The sequence below is a fragment of the Lutra lutra genome, chromosome 8 (genome assembly GCF_902655055.1).
Source record: "Lutra lutra chromosome 8, mLutLut1.2, whole genome shotgun sequence".
Lineage (NCBI taxonomy): Eukaryota > Metazoa > Chordata > Mammalia > Carnivora > Mustelidae > Lutra > Lutra lutra.
In genome coordinates, this window is record NC_062285.1 from 92,692,779 (window position 1) to 92,716,498 (window position 23,720).

Consider the following 23,720-nt stretch of genomic DNA (forward strand, 5'->3'; position numbering starts at 1 on the left):
TCTCTCCTTTTTCTGGGTTTCAGTTTGTACTCATATGCTGGGTTCCATGCATGAGGTCATGTTTGGGTGCTGCGCCCCGTCAACAGATTGGAAACCGAAGACTCAGACCCTGACTTAGGGCTGGAGAATGAGGAGTTTCTCTTCCTTTGTTCATTTTCTGGCATCTCCAGCTCCTTCTCAGAATCCCTGATGTTTAGCAGACAGCTGCCTGACTCACTGAGAATGGTGACCACCCGACAGAACTTCCCTGAACATTTATAGTTTTTACTTCAACTTTCCTTTGCATTCTCATCTCTTCTTCCTTTTTTCCTGTCTCAGAGGAGGAAAAATCTCTGCCTGAGGCTGACCTCGATGCTCTGGTCCCAACTCTTCTCACATATCCCGGGGCCATGGCTGCATCATTGCTCATTCTCTCTCAGAGGGAAGTACCTTTATTGAACACGGCTCTGTGTGTGAGGTCCACGCTTGGCATTTTCCATGTATGAGATCCTCCATGTCCCACAGAACTGCCAGAATCATATGCCCAAGGCAGGACTTTGGGGTACCATCCCTTCTCCCTCACTCGTGAAACTTCAGTGGCTACTTCCGTGTCCTGCCCACAAAATGAAGCAGGACTTCTCAGCTTTAGCATCAGTACTCTTGACCGGCATTAACCCATCTTTTCAGCCACAGCTTTTGTGTTTTGTACCTTTGACTTACTCTAGTCAAGTCAAGCTGTCTTTTGTGCTCCCTGAAATCCCTGGGAATATGCCTCCTCTGTCCCTGTGTCCCCGCTGCTCAGTCTTTCCCTTCTACAGTCTTTCCCTGCCTCCTCCTGAAAAGTTCAGATAACATTTCTTTTGTGGAACATTCTCTGATAGTCTCAATGAAAATCACCCCCCCCCAAAAAAAAGAAAAGCATCTCCCATTTCTTTGAACTGCTGTGGCATTTTCTTTGTACATCTCTCATGAGCATTCATCACGTTCGACCTTGACTGAGGACCATCTTCTTTCCTAGGTGATATTTTTAAGCTCCTTGAGGATAGGGATTGTGCTTTGCTCATAAACACTTAGCACTTTGCCTTTTACTAGAGCTGCTCAATAAATTTATTACTTCATTTAGCAAATACCTATTAAGAGTCTGATTAGTTTCCTGCCTTCTCTTTTTCAATAAATGTTTGCTGGATTAAACAACACTCACAGATGGTGGCCCTCCTTCTAGATACCCTCAGCTCTAATACAGTTGGCATTTTGCTGCCAGAGTGATTGTCCACACTGCCACCTGAGTGTCTGCACATGTGAGTGTGTGTGTGTGTGTGTGTGTGTGTGTGTGTGTGTGTGTGGAGGGCAGTGGTACAGAGCAGAGCAGGAAGGGGACTCATGGTTGAGGGAGTGGCATGCACAAAGTCATAGCCACTGGAAAACTTGGTGGCATGTGAAGGAAACGATGAGGAGTTTGGCATTTGGGTTGGGTATGGAAGACCGCAGCCCATGGTAAGGATTGGACTTGACCTTTTAGGCCTGTGGTTGTGAAATTGTGCTTGCTGGAATTCCAGGGTTTCTGTGGAGCCTTTGGAAAGGGAAAAAGAAGACCTGAAAGGTCCTAAGGAGAGAAGGAAAATGATCTGAGTTGTGACTTCTGCCAGATACGGACAGGGGCAGCATTGTGAAGGGCGGACTTGAGGGGTCAAGTCTGACAGCAGGAGCTTGTGAGAGGCAGTGATGGGTAGAAACAAGGATGGAACAGAGACGATACTTAGAAGGCGAAATTGATAGGACTTGGCCTTAGAAGATGGATATGCAGAGAGGGAAGAAGAAATGGGGAAACAAAGGCAACCGACAAGTCTCTGGCTTAGGAAGGCGAGCATAAGTGTAGGGGGGAGGAAGAATGGTTTGTTTGGAGACAGGTTGTGTTGGAGGCCCATTCTGGCTGCCCATGCCTTACCTATGCAAGGTGTTCCCACTACTTCACGGCTGGAACCTTCTGCACTGGTCAGAGCTCTGTTCCCACCCAGCCCTCTCTGCTCCTGCGATCTTTATCTCCCGCTCTCAAATAAGTAAATAAAATCTTGCAAAGAACACAAAAGAAGCTTAAAGATCAACTACCCTAATCCTCTCACTTGACAGAGAGTGAGTGTGTGGCCAGTTCCTTTGGCTGTTGGGAGCCAAGTCCTCCACTCCTGGGCTGGTGCTTTTTCCCTACCGCCCAGCACACAGCTTCCGCATTAGTCAAACTATGTCTTTCTCAAAGCGGGACTCCCCTTTACAAAAATAAAGCCACATTTTATTTCCCTTAAGCATTGCCAGAACAAAGGAGAGCTAGGTTGACATACACCCTCTTTGTCCTACAGAAATGTCCAATCTTGGGAACTAGAGAAGAGAGAACCACCTCATTCCGCTGCTTTAAGAGAATCCTTGAGGGAAAAATGCAGGCTGTGGTTTGATTGATTAGAAGCCATTTTAGTAGCTTTTCTTCTGCTGAGGAAAACATCTGGGTGGAGATGAACTGAGCTTAATTTTGTACAACTTATGTTTTTAGGCTTTTTTTGCAAAGCATGTCAGTCATGAAAAAAGACATAGAAATTGTTTTTCCCCAGCAGTATCTAAATATAAATGTCTGTTTAAGTGCATGTCCATAGTTTGGATCATAAATTGACTTGTTGGTTTTCTTTGGCATCATAGGGTGTTACGGAGAGAAATGGTGAATGTCATTTCAAGGCACTCTTTTTCCTGTATTCACTCTTAAAAAAAAAAAACAAACTAATTCAGTGGCTGGGATCCAATTATGGTGGGCCATAAATCTGCCAGCAAACCTGAAATGGCTCCAGATGAAAAATGTGGACTGTGTATAAGGTCTTTATTTTCGAGCTGAAGACGTGGAAGGATTCTCCCTGGTGGTCTTCCTCCGTTCTTTCAGTTCTCAGTGCCACACACAGAATAATCTGCAGGGTTTTTTCCTTTTGTAAATCACATCGCTCTTTTTTAATTTTTAATTTTATTAGCAATGGCTGGTTTAAAAAAAAATGGATAGTGTTTGGAAAAGAGATTGGGAGGATGCCAGTGAAATTGTATATATGGATTTCAGTAAGACGTTTGACGAAGTCTCTCATGACTTCCTTGAGGGCAACAGAGAGAAAAATTAGGTGCTTTTGTTAGAAGGGTCTGTAGGGAAAACCTACGTGGAAGTGCTCGTCAGTAACGATTGTAACCTGTTGGGGGCGCTCCGGTGCCATCACGTGGGATCTGCCCTTGGACTGTTCACCCCTTTTTTAAAGATTTATTTATTTATTTGAGAGAGAGAGAAAGAGAGAACACGCATATGGGAGGGAGGTGGGGAGGGGCAGAAAGAAAGGGAGAGAGAAAATCCCAAGCAAATTCCCTGTGAGCACAGAGTCCAACATGGGGCTTGATCCTAGGACACCGATTTCATGACCTGAGCTGAAACCAAGAGTCAGACACTCAACCAGCTGAGCCACCCAGTTGCTCCTGGAATGTTCGGTTTTTCCCATCAGCGATGGTGTGGAAATGACAAGAATGTGGATGCGTGTCCAAAAGAAGGATCATGTCTGGTTAATGAGGGCTGTCAAAAATTGTAACTGCTCTGCAAAACAATGTGTGCCTGTAACTGGGAGTGTGTAAGCAGTCCCTTTGTGACCATCTGTTATAGGAGATGTTCTAGAGGGAATCTCTGTTGCAGAAGGAGGTTTAGCGAAATTATGTTTACATTCCTTTCTAGCCCTAAGATCCTATTAGTGTACCATATTTGGCTGTAAGGCGACTCATAACATACCTTCCTTGGAATCTGTTGTAAACTTCTGATTTACAAAGTTGGAAACCTAGAGCTTCTCGGGTACTCTGAGGGCTGTGGTGATGTGTTGTGTACATTCTTGGCATAAACTTGCCTTCAGATGTGAGACCTTCAAATACGTGAATGAACATATGAGAAGAAGTAGTATAAACACGTTTGTCTCAGGAGCACTGATTTCTTCTATGTAGGACTAACTGAAAGTAAAGGATAGAGAAAGAAAGATAAAAAATAGAGAATGAAAACACCAGTGGGGCCAGTTTTCTTTTTGCTCAGATGTCTGAAACTGAGTGGAAGCTTGAAGGAGATCTCTAGGAGCTCGGGGCCAATTACTCTAGGGTAGGATGGGATGAAGTAGGGGCAGAATGGACTTCCCATTCCTTACTTATCAAGCTTCCTTCATGAGGCTGAACAAGGGAATATTTTGATAATTTTTTATAAAGACTGGCAAAAATAAAACACAAGTGAATCTTTAGCTGGTTGCCCTATTAATTATCTTCAGTGAGACATCTTACTTCATTTATAAGGAATTTTGAAATTCCTAACATTAATAATGTCATCTTTTAAAGTTGAATCCAAATGGTATGGGTTTCTTTTTTAAAATTATCAAGGTATGGTTGACATATATCATTGTTAGTTTTCGGTTAATGGCTTCCTGGGAGAAATGAAGCTATAATTAATACACATTTTTTGGTGAATATGTACTTGAAGGATTGAAGTAATATGTTTGGAGCAATTAACTTTTAATACAATTAAGAGAGCAAACAGGACTACTTTCTTCCTGCTGATAGAGTGATATATAATTTTGGAATCCTGGAGGAAGCACAGGTGCTTTTCCCATTTTTATTTATAGATTTTTGGCAGCCTATGCTTTACACCCTGTCACTTTATTCGTTTCTTTCTTTCTTTTTTTCCTTTAAAAATAACAGCTAACAATTTTCACCTAGAACTCATTCACGGCCATTTGAAAAGGTGGTATCTTTGGAGAAAGTGGGCAGCTGATCACGAGATCATCCACTAGACTTAATTTTGTCCAGAAGGTTGACATTAAATGTCTATAAAATCATCAAACAAAGCTTTGAAAAATAAACACTAGTATGAAGATCATCGATGGGTACTTTATTAAAGAAGTAATAGGGGGCTCCTGGGTGGCTCAGTTGGTTAAGCATCTGACTCTTGAACTCAGCTTGGGTCTTGATTTAGGGGACATGATTTCGGGCCCTCATTAAAAAAAAAAAGTAATAGGGAGCTCTGAATTTCTGAATTAACCCACTTGTCATTGGGCCTGGAGGAAGTCAGATTGCCCCCGTCTGCCACCCATGTTCACCACTTGGAATGCCCAGTCACAGCCGGATTGATTTGAGAACTCACCCCTGCGTTTATCAGTACTGTTGTCTTTCTCTAAAGCAGGTATTGAATAGAATCTCTCCACCTGCTGGGTAAGGTGCAGATTCGACCTCTTCACATACATATCATAAAACTCTAATGTCTTCCCAGGATTGATAAGAGTTGTCTAAGGCTACCGTTTCAGACTTGGCATTTTTGCTTTTGTTTTCCAGACTGTTTATTCTATGGCCCCATTCCCTTTCCCACAGTTGGCGGAGTTGAGGGAAAAGTACACCTACAACATTACACCATTCCCAGCCACAGTTAAACCCACCTCTGTTTCTGGGTAAGGTCTTTTTATCCCCCCTTCTTGTTTTCTTGATGGGAGGCTTAGTACTTTAATGTGTTATTGTAACTTTGTATTTGTTAATCCCCAGATATATATATGTATTTTTTTTTCCAAAGTATTTTGGTGCTTAAAATTTGAATGTCTCTTTCCCAAAGGTTTTGATTGACATTCAAGAGAGAGATTTTTAAAACTGTACTTTCTGAAGAAGATTGAAGCATAAACTAAAGGAATATTTAGAAACTTATTTAACAGTATAAAATATTAAACATTTTAATAATTAAAATAGGGTAGAACAGGTACATGAAGAGACAGATGAACTATTTTGAAATGTAAAGACTGACATTGACAAATATATGTATAGAAATTTAGTGTTTGAAAACTTAGCATATCAAATCAATAGTGAAACTTTTTATTTAAATGGAAAAAGTGAAATAATAAAATTAGCAGAAGAAAATGTGGGAAAATATCTTTAGTTCTTTGGAAAGGGAAGGCCTTAATCATGGATTCAAAAACACCAGGGAAAAAGTTAAGTACTTTTAAAAATAATTTTCTGCATGATTGAAAACAGAACCAAACAAACCTCCATAAACAGGCACAAAAAAATGTTTGTGAAAAAATATTTGTAACTGATATCTTGCATATATAAAGCTCCTAGAAATCAATAAGAAAATGAACACCCAATTGAAAAATGATGAGAGAATGGGCATAGGTAGTTTACATAAGGAATGACATCACTGGTATTAAGAGAAATATAGCTTAAAGCTAGATTGAGACTCTGTTTTTATCTGTCAGATTGATAAAAATTCAGAAGACTGACATGCACTCTGTTGATGAGGCTATAGGCAAACACTCTTGCACATTGCTGGCTGGAGGTTAATTATTACAAGATTTGTGGCAGGCAATTTGGCAGTATTTCCCTAGATTACTAGTACATATTTCCTTTGACCCAGCAATTCTATCTTTATGACTTACTCCACAAATATATTTTTACACCTGCCCAAACCCAGGGTGTATCGGGTTATTTATAGTGGCATTGTTTAATGACAGTATGTGAGTGTAGACCACTCAGGTGTGTGGCCTGGTCCCGTAACATGAGCCACATGCATTCAATCTAATGCAGCAATAAAAACAGGGCGAGGAAGCTCTACGTGTGAATCTAGAGAGATTTTTAGGTAAATAGATGTGAGGTGCACAACAGTGTAGATAGTATGCTGATATTTATTCAAAAAGAGAACAATAAGACTGTATAGTTATATTGGCTTATGTGTGTGTAACAAAACTGAAGAACACATCAGAAATTAGTAACAAGGGTCACCTTTGGGAATTAGGTGGGGCAGGGGCTGAAGTTGGACAGGGAAGGGAGGGAGACTTTTTATAGATAAGTTGTATGTCCACTTCTATATAAAACTCATGTATATGTCATTTGAGCCATGTGACTGTATCATTTATTTTTTAAAAATGCCACTATTTTGCTTGAATATTTTTCTTCTTCTTTGTTTTCCAAGACGGCATGGGAAGGTCAGAGACAGTGATGAGGAGAATGATCCAGATGATGAAGATGCTATTGCTACTGCCGTGGGGTGTCTCGGGCCGTTCAGTGGGCTCCTCGCGCCTGAACTGCAGAAGTACCAAAAGCAGATCAAAGGTAAAGAGACGGCTGTCTATGTAGGTGATCTCTGTGTATTGGTTCACTGAGCAGAGAGCCCGATGCAGGCCTCAATCCCAGGACCCTGAGATCATGACCTGAGCCCAAGGCAGAGGCTTAACCCACTGAGCCACCCAGGTGCCCCAAGATTTATTTATTTTTGAGAGAGGGAGAGAGAGAAAGTGTGCACACATCGGGGAGGGGCAGAATCCTCAAGCAGACTCCGTGCTGATCATGGAGCCCAAGGCAGGGCTCAATCTCATGACCCTGAGATGACCACTGGAGCTGAATCCAAGAGTTGGTCACTTAACCGTCTAAGCCACCCGGGCACCCCTACTTTATCACTTAGTAGGATCTCTCTGTGAGGTGTTGCATACATCATACATATTTCTTTTTCTTTCTGAGGGGTTTTGCGTCCACTTTATCTGATTCCACTTGGTATGCTCAGCTCCCTAGCTCAGAACCTGGCTAGAACAGATGCTTAGTACCACATGCTATCTGAGTTCAATTGATACAGACTGGCTTCTTTTCCACTATAGAAATGTCCTCTGAAACATTAGGATAGCCTCTACTTGAATCTGAGGGATTAAAAACTCATTATCTCATAAGACATTCTGCTGGATCCTCTGCTTAGCCCATGACTTCTAGTCGTGAAGAGATAATTTCCACCTACCAGTTCTTTTAATAGTTCTTTTGAACAAAACAGAACAAGTCGACTTCCTCTTCTGTTGGACTTTTCATCAGATCTTTGAGAACAGCCATTGTGTCCCCCAAATCCTTCCCTATCGTCCAAGTTCAGAGTTTTTCAAAAGATACGACTTCTAGAACTTTTTTTTTTTTTAAAGATTTTATTTATTTATTTGACAGACAGAGATCACAAGTAGGCAGAGAAAGAGGAAGCAGGCCCCCACTGAGCAGAACCTGATGCGGGGCTTGATCCCAGGACCCTGGGATCATGACCTGAGCCGAAGGCAGGGGCCTAACCCACTGAGCCACCCAGGCACCCCGACTTCTAGAACTTTTGATATTCTGTATATTCACCTTTTAATGCCCTGCGGTTTGGTGATGTCTCCCTTTGAGTTGGATGCTATGCTACATTTGTTTTTTTTCTTGTGGAGAATGGACTTCCTATGGTCTGGACACCATTGATGGAATGAACTCTTAGGAAGCAGTTGGTGGTCCTCCCGCCATGTGGAGGGTGGTCCATCCTGATATGTTCTTTCCTATCTTGGGTGGTGGTTCCTCCTTTAGGACATTTGTTCTACGTCTTCTAGTTTGAAGACTGTACTCCTTGCGAAAGAGGACAGAGACAAGAGTTAGCAGGCCCTCTGCATTTTCTTTGCCCTCTGCTAGCTTCCTACTGCCTTCTCAGAGTCGTGGGGCTATTTTCTCATTTTTGTTCTTTGTGTTTAGAAGATTTCTTTTTGTTTGTTTGGCTGTTTTCTTCTGCCTGTGGTTGTTTCATGGTAATCTGGTCCTCAAGCCTTAGCTTGTTTTGAGTTTTAGCCTGCTTTATAGTTTGGGTTCACGTGACTTTGCGTGTATGTCTTTGCTATGTCCTCTCCTCTCATCTCTTTAAATGGCTTTTAAAACACCTAAACTCAGTAAGAGTCCTATTGATTTTGTTATACCCTCCACCCCTTCTCTCTGTGACCTGAATTTCAGCTTTTGGTGTGTAGCCATGAAATCAAAATGTATTTTAACTCCAAAATTTTTGCAAAAAAAACCACAAAATTTTTGTGTTTCTGTAGTCTGGCTGTATGTCTCCACACTGCTTCCCCCCCCCCCCCCCCCCCCCCCCCCCCCCCCCCCCGCCCTGGCCCTTTTCCCTTCTGTTTTTCTGTCTGGGTAGCTGTTATGTACTTCAGGATGATAGGATCACTTTCTCTTAAGTTTTATCATTAGCCTTTCTTGTCAGTTTTAAGTAAGCTCAGATTAGCAGGCCCGGGTTTTTTTTCTCTTAAAAAAGTGTTTTCTGTGAAAAAGTAAGTAAGCTTATCTGATATTTAGGCTTTATCTGGCTAACACTTTTAGTAGATGTTAACATAATTGAAGTGCCCCATTAATCATTTTTTAAAAGATTTTATTTATTTATTTGACAGAGAGAGATCACAAGTAGGCAGAGAGGCAGGTAGAGAGAGAGGGGGAAGCAGACTCCCTGTTGAGCAGAGAGCCTGATGCGGGGCTCGATCCCAAGACCCTGAGATCATGACGTGGGTCGATGGCAGCGGCTTAACCCACTGAGCCACCCAGGCACTCCCCCCATTAATCAATTTTTAAAAGCTGGTTCCCAGGCCACTTTTCTATATTGTGCTAGAAAAGCTTGTGCAATATGTGTGTATGCCCTCACACCGTGCTTATTTCTGCTTCTTAGATATAATCCCAGATGAATCTACTAGTTGTAGGTATCAGAGGAGGAGAAACCCTATCGGACAAAACACACAGAGTAGACAGCAGGAAATGTTTTTTACATGAAAAAAAAAAACATTCGTTGCTAGAGATGCAGTGATCTGAAGTTCTGATGATTTTATAGAACGTGTTGCTATTTTTAACTTAAGAAAAACTCACTTCTAATGACTGACTAAACTGTATAATCAATTCCTTGTAAGTCCTCATACAATTACATGCAAATCTCTAAACCGACTTTAGACACCTGGAGTTCCCTTTCCCTGAGGGAATTGGGGGAAATGGCAGTGACTTTTACTTGAAACAGTTGATCTTAGGTCTACATAATGAACAAAGTGGTAATAAAAATCCAACAGTGAACCCACCCAGCTTGTTTGGATCCACAGTTAGGCTAATAAGAAAATGCAGACCTATTTTCAGGGCCAAAGGAAAACACCTATCAAACAAATTGTAGCAAATTGATTGATTGATTGATGGTTCGAACCCCGGGGCATAGTGTCACCTGTGCTCATTAATCCCTTTCTCCCCCATGACACCGTGTCCTTATCCCTCTCCCCTGGACTGCAGAACCGAATGAGGAGCAGAGTCTGCGGTCTAACAACATCGCGGAGCTGAGTCCCGGAGCGATCAATTCCTGTCGGAGTGAATACCACGCGGCCTTCAACAGCATGATGATGGAGCGCATGACCACGGATATCAACGCGCTGAAGCAGCAGTATTCTCGGATTAAGAAGAAGCAGCAGCAGCAGGTCCACCAGGTGTACATCCGGGCAGGTAATGTGGTTCTCAGAACGATTTCAAGTTTGTGTCACCTTGTGGAAGAAAGAACGAGTGCTCCGAGGACGGCCTCCTCATGGCAACTCGTGGTGGCTCAGCAACCACAGACACGGCTGGCCCGAGCGGACAGCACATTTGGCATCTCATTTTTTATTTTATCAGGCTCTGCAAAAGAAAAAGGCCATGGGTTACTTTTAGGTACCAAGAACCGGGTAGCTGATGGTAGTAAACACATCTTTACTCTGTGTGCTTGTGGAGAGCGGTAGCCGAATGATGAAAATGTTGCGGATGCCCAGCAGTCCTTGGACTTGAGACATTTTGGAGCTCTTGCCTCTGGAACCTATTCTTCTGTGGGCTAGTACATGAAGCTACTCACCAGTCATGTAGGTAGTCCTATAACCGATAGTCATGGTCAGACAAAAAGGAAAAAAAAAAAACATCCCTGTGCCTCACTGATGGGTTAGCTGTGTCTTGGGGGTCTGCTGAGAAGAACGTAATTGGAATTGGAAATGCTCTTTTCCAAGGACTGTCAAACTGCCTTTTTTTTTTTTTTTTTTTTGTAATTCTAAAAATCCCAGGGAACAGTCTGCTTTATTATTTAATACATGCTGATTTGGGAAGTGGTTTGTCTTGTTCCAAGTGAAATCCTAATGATTATGATGCCTGCCCAGTGTTAATCAAAATAGGAAGTTGCCATGTTTCTCAGAGGCTTGTGCGAACATGTGACTGATCTTACACAAAAACTGAACTTAACTTACACTTGTGCGGGAGGAGTGGGCCGCTTCCCCAAGAGTCTTACTTCAGCCTGAATCCTTAAGAAAGAAGGCGCAAAGGAAACAAAGGTAGCACTTTAATTTTCAAAGCATTGGCTCATGCGTATCCTCATTTTGTCCTTGAAGCAGATCTGTGAGGAAGGTAAGGATAGATATTCTTATGTCCTTTTAAAAGATGAGGGGATGGTGTCTCAGGAAGGCTTTGCAGACTTAGTAGCTGTGGTGGGTTGTCAGGCCAGGGCTAGACCCCTGTGTTCTGATTTCTTGTATCGTCCTTTTTCAACTGCACCGTACACATCTCTGGGTAGGATAGTGAACAGTTGGTATTCTCAGTGGTTATTAGGTCAGCCCAGTGCCTTGAGCTCTAGTCAGGGGTCAGTAAACTATGCTCTCCGCAGGCCAAATCCTGCTAGCTGCCTGTTTCTGTAAATAAAGTTTTATTAGAACACAGGCATGCCCATTTATTTATATATTGTCTATGACTGCTTCTACACTGCAGTGTCTAAAATTACCTAGAATCAGGTCCTTTTCAGGAAAAGTTGGCTGACTCCTCTAGATCACAGTTTACATGGTTCTTTTTAGGGAGAGATTGTTGCTCAAAGGCAAAGTCCTAGAGCATTGCTTCTGAAACTTCAGGGTACATATAAATCACTTGGGGATCTGTTAAAATGAAGAGTCTGTTTCAGCATGTTTGGGGTGGGGCTGAGATTATGCATTTCCAGCAAGCTCCTGGGTGATGCCAGTACTGCTGGGTGGGGATCCCGCTTTGAGTAGCAAGCTTTTAGAGGCGATGGCATAAGGTGGCATCAGCAGTGTGGGCAGGAGAGGCTGCACCTGACCTCAGCTCCTGAGATGTAAAGGAAGGTGGTGAGCATGGTGGTTGAGTGGTGGTTGAGGTACTATCCTCCCAGGTTAGGGAGGACAGGAAGTTAGGGCCTTTTGGATCTGATAGCTTCTGTTTTTGTGGAGCAATTGGAGGAAAAGTCATTTGCTTGGGAGTAAATTGGGGGACTAAGGTGGGAGGGTAGAGAAAGTAAGGAAGATTTGGATAAAGGTCATGGGATGGAATGTTAGTGTCTTTGAGGACCTAATAAAATAGGAAGTTAATGAATCTGAAGGGCTTTCAGTCCACGTGTCTGTGTGATCCCACCTCCCACCCCACTTTTGGAAAAGATAATGTGATTTGTGGCTCCAGGGTTAAGAATTTGCCAGGCATAAAGGCATGGGGATGTTGGGAATGTCTGGTTATTGGTAAGGCACCAGTCCCAGTGATCAGCCACGCATCTAGCCTGGTAGGGGTGTGAGTGACCAGAGACAGACGAGGGGTTATGGGAAGTTGAAAGATCAAAGAACCAAAGTCTCTTTGGCCCAGGACCATCGATGGCTATATTGAGAGAGAGCTAGAAGAGTCAAAGAGAAGAATAGGAGAGTTAAATATTTTTCAGGGAAGGTAGATCTGAGTGATGAGGTTTAGGATGGAATTGGGGTGGTAGAAGGAAGCGTGCAGATGGGTCAGTCAGAGAAACAGTCAAGTGACCGAGGGTGGGTAATAGGATATGGAGTGAAGAGGAGATAGTTGTCAGCATCTTCAGTAAGGACTGGAGTGTGACCAGAGGTAGATGACAATAGTCGAGAAGCATAGAAGTGAGTTCAGCAGATGACATGGACATCAGGACAAAGGTTGTTCACACGAAGATGGTGGGGCCTTCTCCCTGGGGCCATGTGTGTTTGAGCGTCATCTGAAAGAGAGGCTCAGTCTTAGCCACAGGAGGAGGAGGACAATAATACTATCGACAGTGCCCTCCAGGAGAACACAGCTTTTGGTGCTCTCCAGTCTTCAGTTTGCTTTCAAAGTCCATTGAGGACACAGGGATGGATTTTCGTACTTAGAACCAGGCATCGGGGAGCAATGACTTCACTGTGTTTTTACCACCTTCTTAAATCACTTCTCTCATCCTGCCATCTCTCACTTCATAATACGTGGTGTGTGTTCTTTTCCTACCTCTCGGAAGCTAACAGCTGATCATCCAAATGGTCATAGTGTTTGACTTATTTTTAAAAAGTCTTCTAAGATTTTTTAGATACAAGACCTCTGAGGTTGTTTCTCGGAGACAAAAACTCTTGGGAAGAAACAGGGCATCTGCCCGTGAATTAGCAACAAAGGACCACATGAGTCTGCTTCTCGTGTACTCTCAGTCTCCTGTCTCCTCCCCTCGGAAGAGGAGGGAATAGGTATGCCGGGGCTCTAGGGTTGAATTCAGTTTTTGTTACCTTCAGTCACATGGCTTTGCCCAAATCTAGGAAATACATGGGCGAGATTGGGGGACAAGCTCTATGTGATTCTTGGACTGTGATGGCTGGTTTCTCTGTGGTACGTTTCATCCAACCTTTCACCATTTCTTTCAGACAAAGGGCCAGTGACCAGCATTCTCCCGTCTCAGGTAAACAACTCTCCAGTTATCAACCACCTTCTTTTAGGAAAGAAGATGAAAATGTCAAACAGACCTGCCAAGAATGCCGTCATCCACATCCCCGGTCACATGGGAGGCAAGATGTCTCCTGTGCCCTACGAAGACCTGAAGACAAAGCTCAATTCCCCGTGGCGGACTCACATCCGAGTCCACAAAAAGACCATGACGAGGACCAGGAGTCAGCTGGGCTGCGGGGACACCGTCGGGCTGATCGAGGAGCAGAATGAGGGATGCAAGACTAGCAGCCTGGGGGCAGCAGAGGCCTCCTCCAGTGAGTCAGCCACCGGAAGGGAGGGCAGCTGCGCCGGAAGGGAGGGCAGCTGCTCCGGAAGCAGCACAGGGCGGACGATCGAAGGGCGGTCCCCAGAGCCCGCGTTCGGCGAGGCCGATGCCGACGTATCTGAGGTCCAGGTGAAGTTAGAAGCCCTGGAACTGAGCCAGAGGGATGCAGCTGCGGGCCTGGAGCCCAAGGCACACCAGCCTTGCCCACCACCCTTCCCAGAGCAGTCTGAGGCCCCCGGTGAAAACAGAGCCCCCAGCAAGCCTCCCCAGGGCAGCCACCCGAAAGCACCCATCTTCAGCCCTTTCCCCAGCGTCAAACCGCTGCGGAAGTCAGCCACCGCCAGGAATTTGGGATTGTATGGTCCTACCGAAAGAACCCCCACCGTGCACTTTCCTCACATGAGCAGGAGCTTTAGCAAATCGGGGGGTGGAAACAGTGGTACAAAGAAACGGTGATGGCCCTTGGTAGCTGAATCTCCGTTCACCTTCTCCCGGCGGCCTAAGGATTCCAGCTGAATGGCTCCAAAAGCATTTTGACTGCCCAGTGAAAACAAGTAGATAGGTTCAGAGATGAACAACGGGCCATGAAACTGGGAACGAGAACTTTGAGAATGGGAGCTAGAAAGGGTACGTCTTCCCCACCTACCGATCACGGATCCAGTGAATTCTTGTGGCAGAATAAATATCGTAGTTTTAAAGTGTGACGTTTTCCCAATTTTTCATTGTGACTTGTTTAGACAAGACTGTGAATCTGGACTGTTAACCCCTCTTCCTTCTTCCTGTTCTGAGGACCTGCAGGGGTCCCTGTGACCACCCTCCCCTCAAATCTTCTGGTTCCCCGGGGGTTTCCAACCCCGGAGCACGCACATGCTAACTTGCTAGAATAGAAACTGTAAAAAGGAAGTAAGTTTCTTCGTTGCAAAAAAACTTCTCAATTTCCCTCTTCCGGTCCCACCGAGGGTGTGTGTGTGTGTGTGTGTGTGTGTGTGTGTGTGTGTGAGAGAGAGAGAGAGTTTTTCTTCAGTAGTTTTTTTCAGACAGGCTCAAGATTTTTTTTTTTTTTTAAATTCTTATGCTAAAGTGCAGGAGAAGGATGTAGATAGCCATTCTTTCTCTCTCCCCGCAAAATGAAGAAAACCTGTGTCTGTTGAAATTGAGGTTGGCCCAACAACTTGAAGATCTTACGCAGAGAACACGCATGGGATGGGTATTCAGACATCAGCCCGAACAACGGGCTGACTCCACGAAGCTTTCTGTCCTCTGATGAAGAGTTCAGGTCCTCGGTGCGGGGAGGACGTGACGGGCTCTGCAGAGCTTGTCCTGCGTCTTCCGCCCCATAGTCACTCACCTACCAGCTCTCCTCACGGGTCTCAGCCGGGGCCCCTGTGGTTCTGTTACTTGAATCTTGTGCTTTTTTGATCGGAGTGCTTTCTTGAGTTCTTTGCTGCTTGAACCCTGCCTTTCTTTGGAGAAGGCACTCGTGCTTTCTAGCTCTCTCTCTTCCCCACCTGGCCACCAGTCCCCACTGGCAGAGACGACACCTGTTTTTCCACTATGCAGATGGGAACTCTGAGCCACAGCAGAGTGAAGGAGCAGTTCAGACGCGCAAGGTGAACTCTGGTATTCGGTGTGACTCCCTTACATCTCCGGAGGCAGATTTAATGCTCCTTGTACACAGATGCATCGGTAGGTAGGTTCTGAAAACCACCACCGGGAAGCCATTCATTCTGCTCCCTCCTGACTCAGAAGACCTCCCTCCAGAGGCTTCAGAGCCCTGTGATGGCATTTCACAAAACCAGCACTAACCTTTTAACTCCCCAAAGTCGTTCATTTTAAAAATGCTTCATGCAGCTGTCATTCCTCTGAACAAAGGCTCACTCCTCGGTCTCCTTCTCTTACTATCATTAGAAGAATAGACGTGGCATCATTACCCTCATCTTTGAAAGACCTTGGCCGTGCTGGCTGGCTTATCGTTGATGCAGTCGATGTTAATTTGAGCTAATTGGGTTGCCAATTCTGAAACCAAAGCTGTAATTCTAGAGACGGCTTTTACTAGGAGAAGTATTAATTTTTGTAATAGAGAATGTGGTTGTGTGGGCTCTTTTGAACAGCAAAACATAAGAAGGACATACAGCGAGAAAAGCCGTTTTATTCCTTTTGTGGTATTTTTACCCCTAAGGGAGCTAAAGATGGAAAATGTGACGAATAAGTCATTGCGGTTCTGGTCTTGAATTCCGTGCCATCTGAAGTTAGCATGCGGCTTCTTAAAAAGCAGCGTTGCCCACCACCTCTGACTTGGGAAGAGCGGAGGTGGAATGTTGGGCTTACTTTGCATTCCACCCTCAGGGGACGAGACCCACTGCATTTTCCAAAGTTAAGCAAATGACATGATTTTCCTCCATCTGCTAAAACTTTACAGACAAGAATATTCCACCTTAGGTTCTTATCTCCTCCCCCGACCTGCATGAGTCATAACAGACTCATCCCTTTGAGGGATGTCTGACTCCAATAGAGAATTGTTCTTTCTTCTCTTGATGCAGCTCACAGCCCCCTGAGGATCTGGGTTCGGGGGGTGGGGTCTGGGGAGAAGGCTGCTTACCATCCTCAGGCTGCCGTTCTTGCTGCCTGTAAAGCATCTTGGCATTACCAGCGTGTGCCCTGCGCATTCCCAGCTCTGGTCTTTCCAAGAAAGGGTTGGATGAGCTGGCACAGGCTTGGGAGTAAGTATTGACCCCCAATGAAGGAACAAAGACATGAAAGTGTAATAACCCTTTGAGGTAAAAATAACCTTGTCAGGATTTTAAAAACCGGAGGATTTCTGTCGAAGTGCTCTCTGTACCGATAACATGCATGCCTTGTACCACGTACTCATGTGAATCGGGCAATTTTGGAGCCGTGCCTGCTTCTGGAAATGAAGACCGGTGGCATCGCCTCTACCACACAGCAGGTGCAAAGACCAATCTGGACCTTTTACCTTCCCTGTGGACTAGACGCTGTATGCAAGCACCAGAAGTACTTACTGGGTAGCGGTTTTTTTATTTCTAGCTACGTCTGTCCACTGTCAACACTTGTGCGGGGAGTCGACACCTTCCAACGCTTCTACACCTCAGTCCTCTTACAAAGGCCTCCAGATGATTTAACCCTAGTTTGTAATGTTGACCTCTGGGCTGTCAGTGTTTGAAACATTGTATTCCTTTTTTGGGTCTCTGTTGTTCTAAAGAATTGTGCTGATTACAGAGATATGTGCATAAAGATTCTCATTGTTGTAGCTGTTGTGCAGTTTTCTCTCAGAGCGCATGCGTAGAATACTGTCATGCCCTTAACATTCCCCTTCCTCTCCAGCCTTTTCCCCTCCATGGTCACACCTTCCAGGGAACCCGCTATGTAAGCTCCATCTCCTCCAGTCTGATCACTGGGTTACAAGGTGGCCTGTGACCTTTGGAGAAATTGGCAGAATAGCAGGTTCCTATGAGTAAATGGAGAGTTTATTTAAGAATGTGTGTGAATGTTTGTGTGTGTATAAAATTAACCTTTAGATTTGTCATTTTCCTTTGTTTTAATAAAACAGAACAATAAGAATGCAATTTAGCTTCCTGGTCTTATGGATTCTAGATGAACGGAGAGTTGTGATCAAGTGTGTAGCTGCAGCCTAACCCCCTCATGAAGTTCCCCTTTACTCTTTCTGAGCCCTCTTTTTTTTTTTTTTTTTTTTTGCTGTCTACAGCAATCATTTGAGGCAGTATTTAAAATACAGTGTTTTTCCTAATTAGAAAAGTGGTATGTATTTTAAGAAAATTTGCAAAACAGAGCATAAGGAATCATCAGTATTCTGGTATGGGCTTTTCCAGTATGTTCTTGTTTGTGTGTGTGTGTGTGTGTGCAGACACACACACAAAAAGGTAGATTAAGCTGTCTTTCCAGTAAATGCGCTTACACAGTGGCATTTTCAGTGACTAGTACACCATCCCACGTTCATGCCAGAATTCACATAACCAGTACCTTGTCAGACGGGTCGTTCCCATTCACAGGTGGTTCTTTGAGCCAGCGCACCTTATACTTACCTCTTTGTGACCAGCCTTAAGTGTTTCCTCCGGGTCTGTGCACTGAGGTGGTGGTGCTGGGTCAGAAAGTATGAATGTTTCTAAGTCCTGTATTGTCAAATTGCTACCCTTAAAGGCTGACCTTCTTATACACGCTGTGAATGAGAATGCCTGCTTCTCTCCACCCTGGGATGAGGCAGCAGTCTCTATTTTATCTTTTTTTCTAGGACATCCAGTATTGATAGAAGCAGTGATAATGGGCATTCATATCTCATTCCTGACTTTTAAGGGAACCATTAAGTAAGATGTTTGCTGAGATTTCTGGTAGGTATCTTTTATCAGGTTAAAGAAATTACCATTTATTCTTTGCTCGCTAAGAGTTTTTCAAAAAGTCCTCAGTAGGTAACAGTTGACCTTAAATCACAGGAGTTTGAGCTCCTCTGGTCCACTTATATGTAGACTTACTTGATAAATACAGTACCATAAATACATTTTTTCTTAACGATTTTCCTAACCTTTTCTCTAGTTTACTTCATTGTAAGAATACAGTATATGATGCCTATAACATACAAAATATGTGTTAATTGATTTTATGTTATTGGTAAAGCTGCTGGTCAACAGTGGGCTAATAGTCAAGTTTTGGGGGAGTCAGAAGTTATATGTGGATTTTTGACTGTGCCCCTAACTCTCCCATTCTTCAATGGTTAACTGTATTGAACTTTCTCAAATGATGTCCAATTGCTTCCTCAGAGAAGAAAGTGGTGTTTGAGATTTGAACTTGAACTTGAGAAAATAACCATTACCAGGTTTCATCTAAGAGTATTAGGTATTTTAGAGCCGGAAGTGATGGCAGTAAAAGTTTTTGTGCAAATTTTCATTGCAGTAAATTCACTAGTAGAAATTTGGAAAGAATGTAAACATTTGAGAATGGGGGAAGTGGTTGGTTGGGTGAATTATGGCTCATCCATAAGATGGAAATGCAGTGGCCCATGAGTGGCCCATTGAAATGACTGTTCTCTATTACCCACATGAAGAAGTTTAAAGTCAGCGAAGTCTGGATACAGTCAGCCAGTGGGATACAGCTGTGGATGGGAAGCCCTTACTGGATGGTGGTGAAAAGCAGGCAGAAAGAACCAGGCAGTGGTGCTCAGTCAAATGGGGACTGAGTGGGGACTGGGAGACTGTTGGGTGGGATCAACTCTCAAGAGGTTCCCAGCTGGCCATCTCCCGAACCCGAGTTACCTCCTTCCTGGAGCTCAGCTCTGGTGAGACCCACTGATGACCTGAAAATCATGCTCCATCCCATCCTCTTCACCTTTTCTGGCACCGCCAATCCTTATCTGATTGCCCCACTCTGCACCCAAGGGGCCCCAAGAATCCTGGAGTTAAGAAAACCAGAGAGTTCAGTGTTACTCAATATTTGCATTCCTGCTACAATCCAAGTTTTCCTTTAGGCAGTGCTGATTCTTGGAAGGAGGTGAATCAATTCCCTCTAAGGGAGCAACAGGGCTGGGTGGAAACTAACTGATACCTCAACCCAGATGTTTCCCCATCCCTGAGAAATCAAGAAATCTGTATTAAAACAAACAAAAATCCAAGTAATTTTGACACTGAGCTAGATTTGGCCACCACTGGTCAATCTAACCTACTCTGACGGTCTCTTCACTAGAACTTACCCCACTCCCCACCACAGTGATTATATGTTGCTGCTAGGGTGATCCTTCTAAAATGAAAAACTGATCTGGCCATCCTTTTTGAGCCTATTTTCTTACCATCTTTCCCATTTGTCACCTTCTACAACCCATCATCGGCGCAATAATATCTACCCTATGTTGAGTTTCTATGTGCTAGGTGCTCCATATTATTATGTTATTTTGCTTATTCCTCCCAAGAACCCCAGGAAGCATATTGTCCCTGTATTACAGATGATGATGTGAGCTGAGCAGTTCTGTCCTTGCCCGCGGTCACCTACTGGTAAATAACAGAGTCCTGATCCCTCTGACACCAGATTGTGCTCTCTTCTTTGCTGTGCTGACAACTTTGCAAACAACTTGGAATTCCCTGAAAGGTCCTTGTCCTCCCAACATCCTCGTAACTGTGTATCCACAAACCTCTGCCCAGAGCACCCTCCTTGCTCCAGTTCGCCTGGGACACACCCACTCATCCTTTTAGCCTTGGCTCACACAGCATTGAGGTCAACTCCAATCTGTGCAGACACACACAAATTCTGTGATTTTTGTGCCAATCACCTAACAGCTGGGCTTTTTGATTTCCCCATCTGTACGGTGAGAATAATCAATTCAACCTCACAAGTTTTGTTATGGACTCTGCTATTTCTGCTGCCTACAATTAACTACCTTCCTTTGGCAGTAATGCCCTGATTTTGCTTGGCAAGCTGGCCCTCTTCCATTTCTGTCTGAGGACTTCTGGTGAGGTTGGTGCCCCTGGAGCACAGGGCCTGAGCTAAGCCCCTCAGTATTCTCCTTCCTCCCGGCTGTGGTGTCTGACCTATGGACAAGCACGTGGGTGAAGAAACTCAGTTGCTGAGCTCTTGTTTTCGAGTCTTGGGGAAGCTGACTTGCTCATTTCTAATGGATTTGTACCTAGAGGGGAAAAGCTCATGAGTTGCTGCTGGAAACAGTCCTGTAATCACAAGGGCAGAGCCCGCTGGAGGAGACTCAACACTGAGCAAGCAGAGGTGAGAAACAGAAACCAGGCCATTTTTCTATCAAGTCACCCCTAGATCAGGCCATACTTGAAACTAAATCTGTCTCTCTCTGGCATTTTATTACACCAGCAAACATTCCAGTGTTGCTTTTAGCCCAGTTTGGCCAGGTTTTCTACTGTTCGTATTAAACATCTCTTACTTGGAAGAGGGATGTTATGAAGATTACAGATAGTAAAGGCAAACCAGTCATTGTATCGTCAGTGAAAAATGATAACTATTTCTTACTTTATAGTGCTTCCAGCCTCTTCTCGGCTGTTCTCTGTTATTTTTGGCTTTGTCCTCCCTAGCATAAAAACAGTGTAAAGAGGGGCACCCGGGTGGCTCAGTGGGTTAAGTGTCTGCCTTCAGCTCAGGTCATGATCCCAGGGTCCTGGGATCGAGCCCCAAGTTTGACTCCGTCTCCCTCTGCTGCTCCCCCTGCTTGTGTGCGTGTGCTCTCTCTGTGTCAAATAAATAAATACCATTTTAAAAACAATAATAGTGTAAAGAGGTGAAGAGTCAGGGAGCATGATTCTTACAATTTTATGAAGAGGGTTCTTGCCTCAAGCTCTTGAGTCTTTGGTCTTGTATCTCCTTGTCAGAGAAGGAGAGGTGATTCTGAGTATGTAACTGTCTTTGGCTGATTTTGCCTACTATTCCAGCCCCATCTGCATTCATGGCTGAGTCCTGTGGAGAGCAGAGTGATGGTAAGCAAAACACAAAAGAGGTATTTTCATGAAGTTCCACAAAATTTGGGAGCCCAAGCTGCATCCTTGTGGAACTCCTATCACAGAGGTTTCCTCTGCCTTCATCAGGTGGCTATTCACCTCTCTCACAGAGAAGGTTCCAGCATGTCTCAGGTGTGGTCTGCTAGGAAGCTGCAGGGCTGAACGTGAGTGTGGTCCTCATGGGCACCTGTAGTGTTCGGCAGAGCCATGGGGGCACGTGCCGGGACCACACCTTTTTGGGAACACATAAGAGGCACCCCCTGAGGATTTCAAGAAAGCCTTGCCCAGTGTTAAGGGGATGGGAAGACTTCATAGACATCATTTCAAAATATATCTGTGAGAAGAGTGATGTGAGTCATTGTTGTTATAGGAACCCCACCTGGACCAAAAAGGTGCTGAGGTCCGGGAAAAATCAGATTATAGGGAACTGTTCCATGATAAATTCCACAAATGTCTTTGCAGCAGAACCTAACAAATAGTGAAAAGCTTGAAAATCTACTTCGCATGTTGAGCTGTGGACTATAATTTGTTGTGCATTTTTCAAGAGGGAAACAAATCGCATGAGTATGGAATTATTTAATAAAAATGTATTGGAATAATGAAATCATTAAATGTCAGATGGAGAGATCATGTAGCTTAGTAGTTTTCAATGTTTTTTAGGCAACAGAATTACAAAATGATTGCATGTTTACTCTTAACAGGTAGCGTTTGCACATGGTGAAAATTCAAAATGTACAAAAAACTGTGTAGTAAAAACTAGGTCTCTTGCTGTACCTCATCCTTGAGCCATCCAGTTTCTCCACCTACAGGAAAGCACTGTTAGTACTTTCATTCACATCCTCCCAGAGTTATTTTGTGCATATTCAAACATGTTCGCACACACACAACTTTTCATAAATAGTAACATAATATCATTCTGACTCTTCTTTTCATTAAATGTATCAGAAAGACTTTCCTAACAGTGGGGTAGACTGATGTCATTCCTTTTACTGCTGCATCCATTCCTACTCTAGGTCTGTGCACCGTGAATTCATCCATTCCCACCCTAGGTCTGTGCTCAGTGAATTCATTCTCTTGTCCATTGCCAGAGAATTTTTTGGCTTCCTGTTGCATGTGTATGGAATCTGCATGTCCTTGTATATATGTTGTTATATTACAAATGAGCAAGTTTAGTTACAGGATATATTCTTATATATGGGATTACTTGTCAACAATGTATATTTTAGATTTTTAAAAAAGATTTTATTTGACAGAGAGCACAAGCAGTGGGAGTGCAGAGGGAGAGGGAGAAGTAGGCTCCCCCTGAGCAGGGAGTCCCATGTGGGGCTTGATCCCAGGACCCTGGGATAATGACCTGAGCCAAAGGTAGACGGTTAACCGACTGAGCCACCCAGACACCCCTAAATGTTAGATTTTGATAGATTTTGCTAAATTGCTCTCCACAGATGTTCTATAAATTCTTCACATGACTCAATATTTTATCAAACTTTTTAATCTTTTCTGATTAGACAGGTATTAATGTCCATTTAAAAATATGCATGAGGGGGCACCTGGGTGGCTCAGTGGGTTAAAGCCTCTGCCTTGGCTCAAGTCATGATCTCAGGGTCCTGGGATCCAGCCCCGCATCAGGCTCTCTGCTCAGCTGGGAGTCTGCTTCCCTTCTTCTCTCTCTGTCTGCCTCTCTGCCTACTTGTGATCTCTGTCAAATAAATAAATAAAATCTTTAAAAAAAATATGCATGAGGTTAACGTATATTTAAAAATCATTTGAATGTCCTTTGTTCATAGCCTTTGCTCCTATTTGGTCTTTTTTTCTTATTGATACAAGTTCTCTATGCATTAAGAAAAATGTCTTTGTAATATTGTAATATTCTCATTTTTTTCTGGTTATCTTCTGACTTTATGCTAATTTATTGACCTGCATATAGATTTAAAAACATTTATTCAAATTCGGTTTTTTATGGCTTCTAGGTCTCATATGATATTTAGAAAGGCCTTCCCCACATCTTTGTAATTATTTGAAAATTCTCTTTTTTTCTTTTGATGGGTTTCATTTTCCATGCTTAAATCTTTGATCCATCTGGAATTTACTTTTGTGTAAGACGTGCACTAAGGTTCCATCTTATCATTTTCCCAAATGGTTACCCAGTGGCCCAAACACCATTTATTAAACAATCCATCTTCTCTTTTTTTATTTATCCCTTACTTGATACCTGTGTGTTTTGGGATTTATTTCTCGACTTTCAGATCCTCAGTAGAACCCTGTCTTCAAACCAAATCCAAGCAATACTAGAGCTGCTGTAGTTGAGCCTGGGGCAGAGGGGCCAAATCCCTCCATCTTATTCCCCTCTTTTTAAAAATTTTTTTAAATTTATTTTTTAATAAACATATAATGTATTTTTATCCCCAGGGGTACAGGTCTGTGAATCACCA

The 23,720-nt window shown here is 43.6% G+C and overlaps 1 protein-coding gene across 4 annotated transcripts in view; it reads left to right on the forward strand.

Annotated features, from left to right (window-relative positions):
* Positions 1-17,081, forward strand: part of TBC1D30 (TBC1 domain family member 30) — an 81,785-nt gene extending 64,704 nt beyond the window's left edge. For 2 of the 4 annotated variants that reach the window (XM_047742244.1, XM_047742242.1), the window contains 5 exons: positions 5,344-5,456; positions 6,965-7,104; positions 10,078-10,284; positions 10,450-10,509; positions 13,467-17,081. In XM_047742244.1, the coding sequence (XP_047598200.1) occupies positions 5,344-5,456; positions 6,965-7,104; positions 10,078-10,284; positions 10,450-10,509; positions 13,467-14,269 (1,323 nt within the window). In that variant the 3' untranslated portion in view covers positions 14,270-17,081. The remainder of the gene's footprint in view (positions 1-5,343; positions 5,457-6,964; positions 7,105-10,077; positions 10,285-10,449; positions 10,510-13,466) is intronic. The other 2 variants (XM_047742241.1, XM_047742243.1) reach the window with 1 other exon arrangement.
* Positions 17,082-23,720: the final 6,639 nt, after the last annotated feature.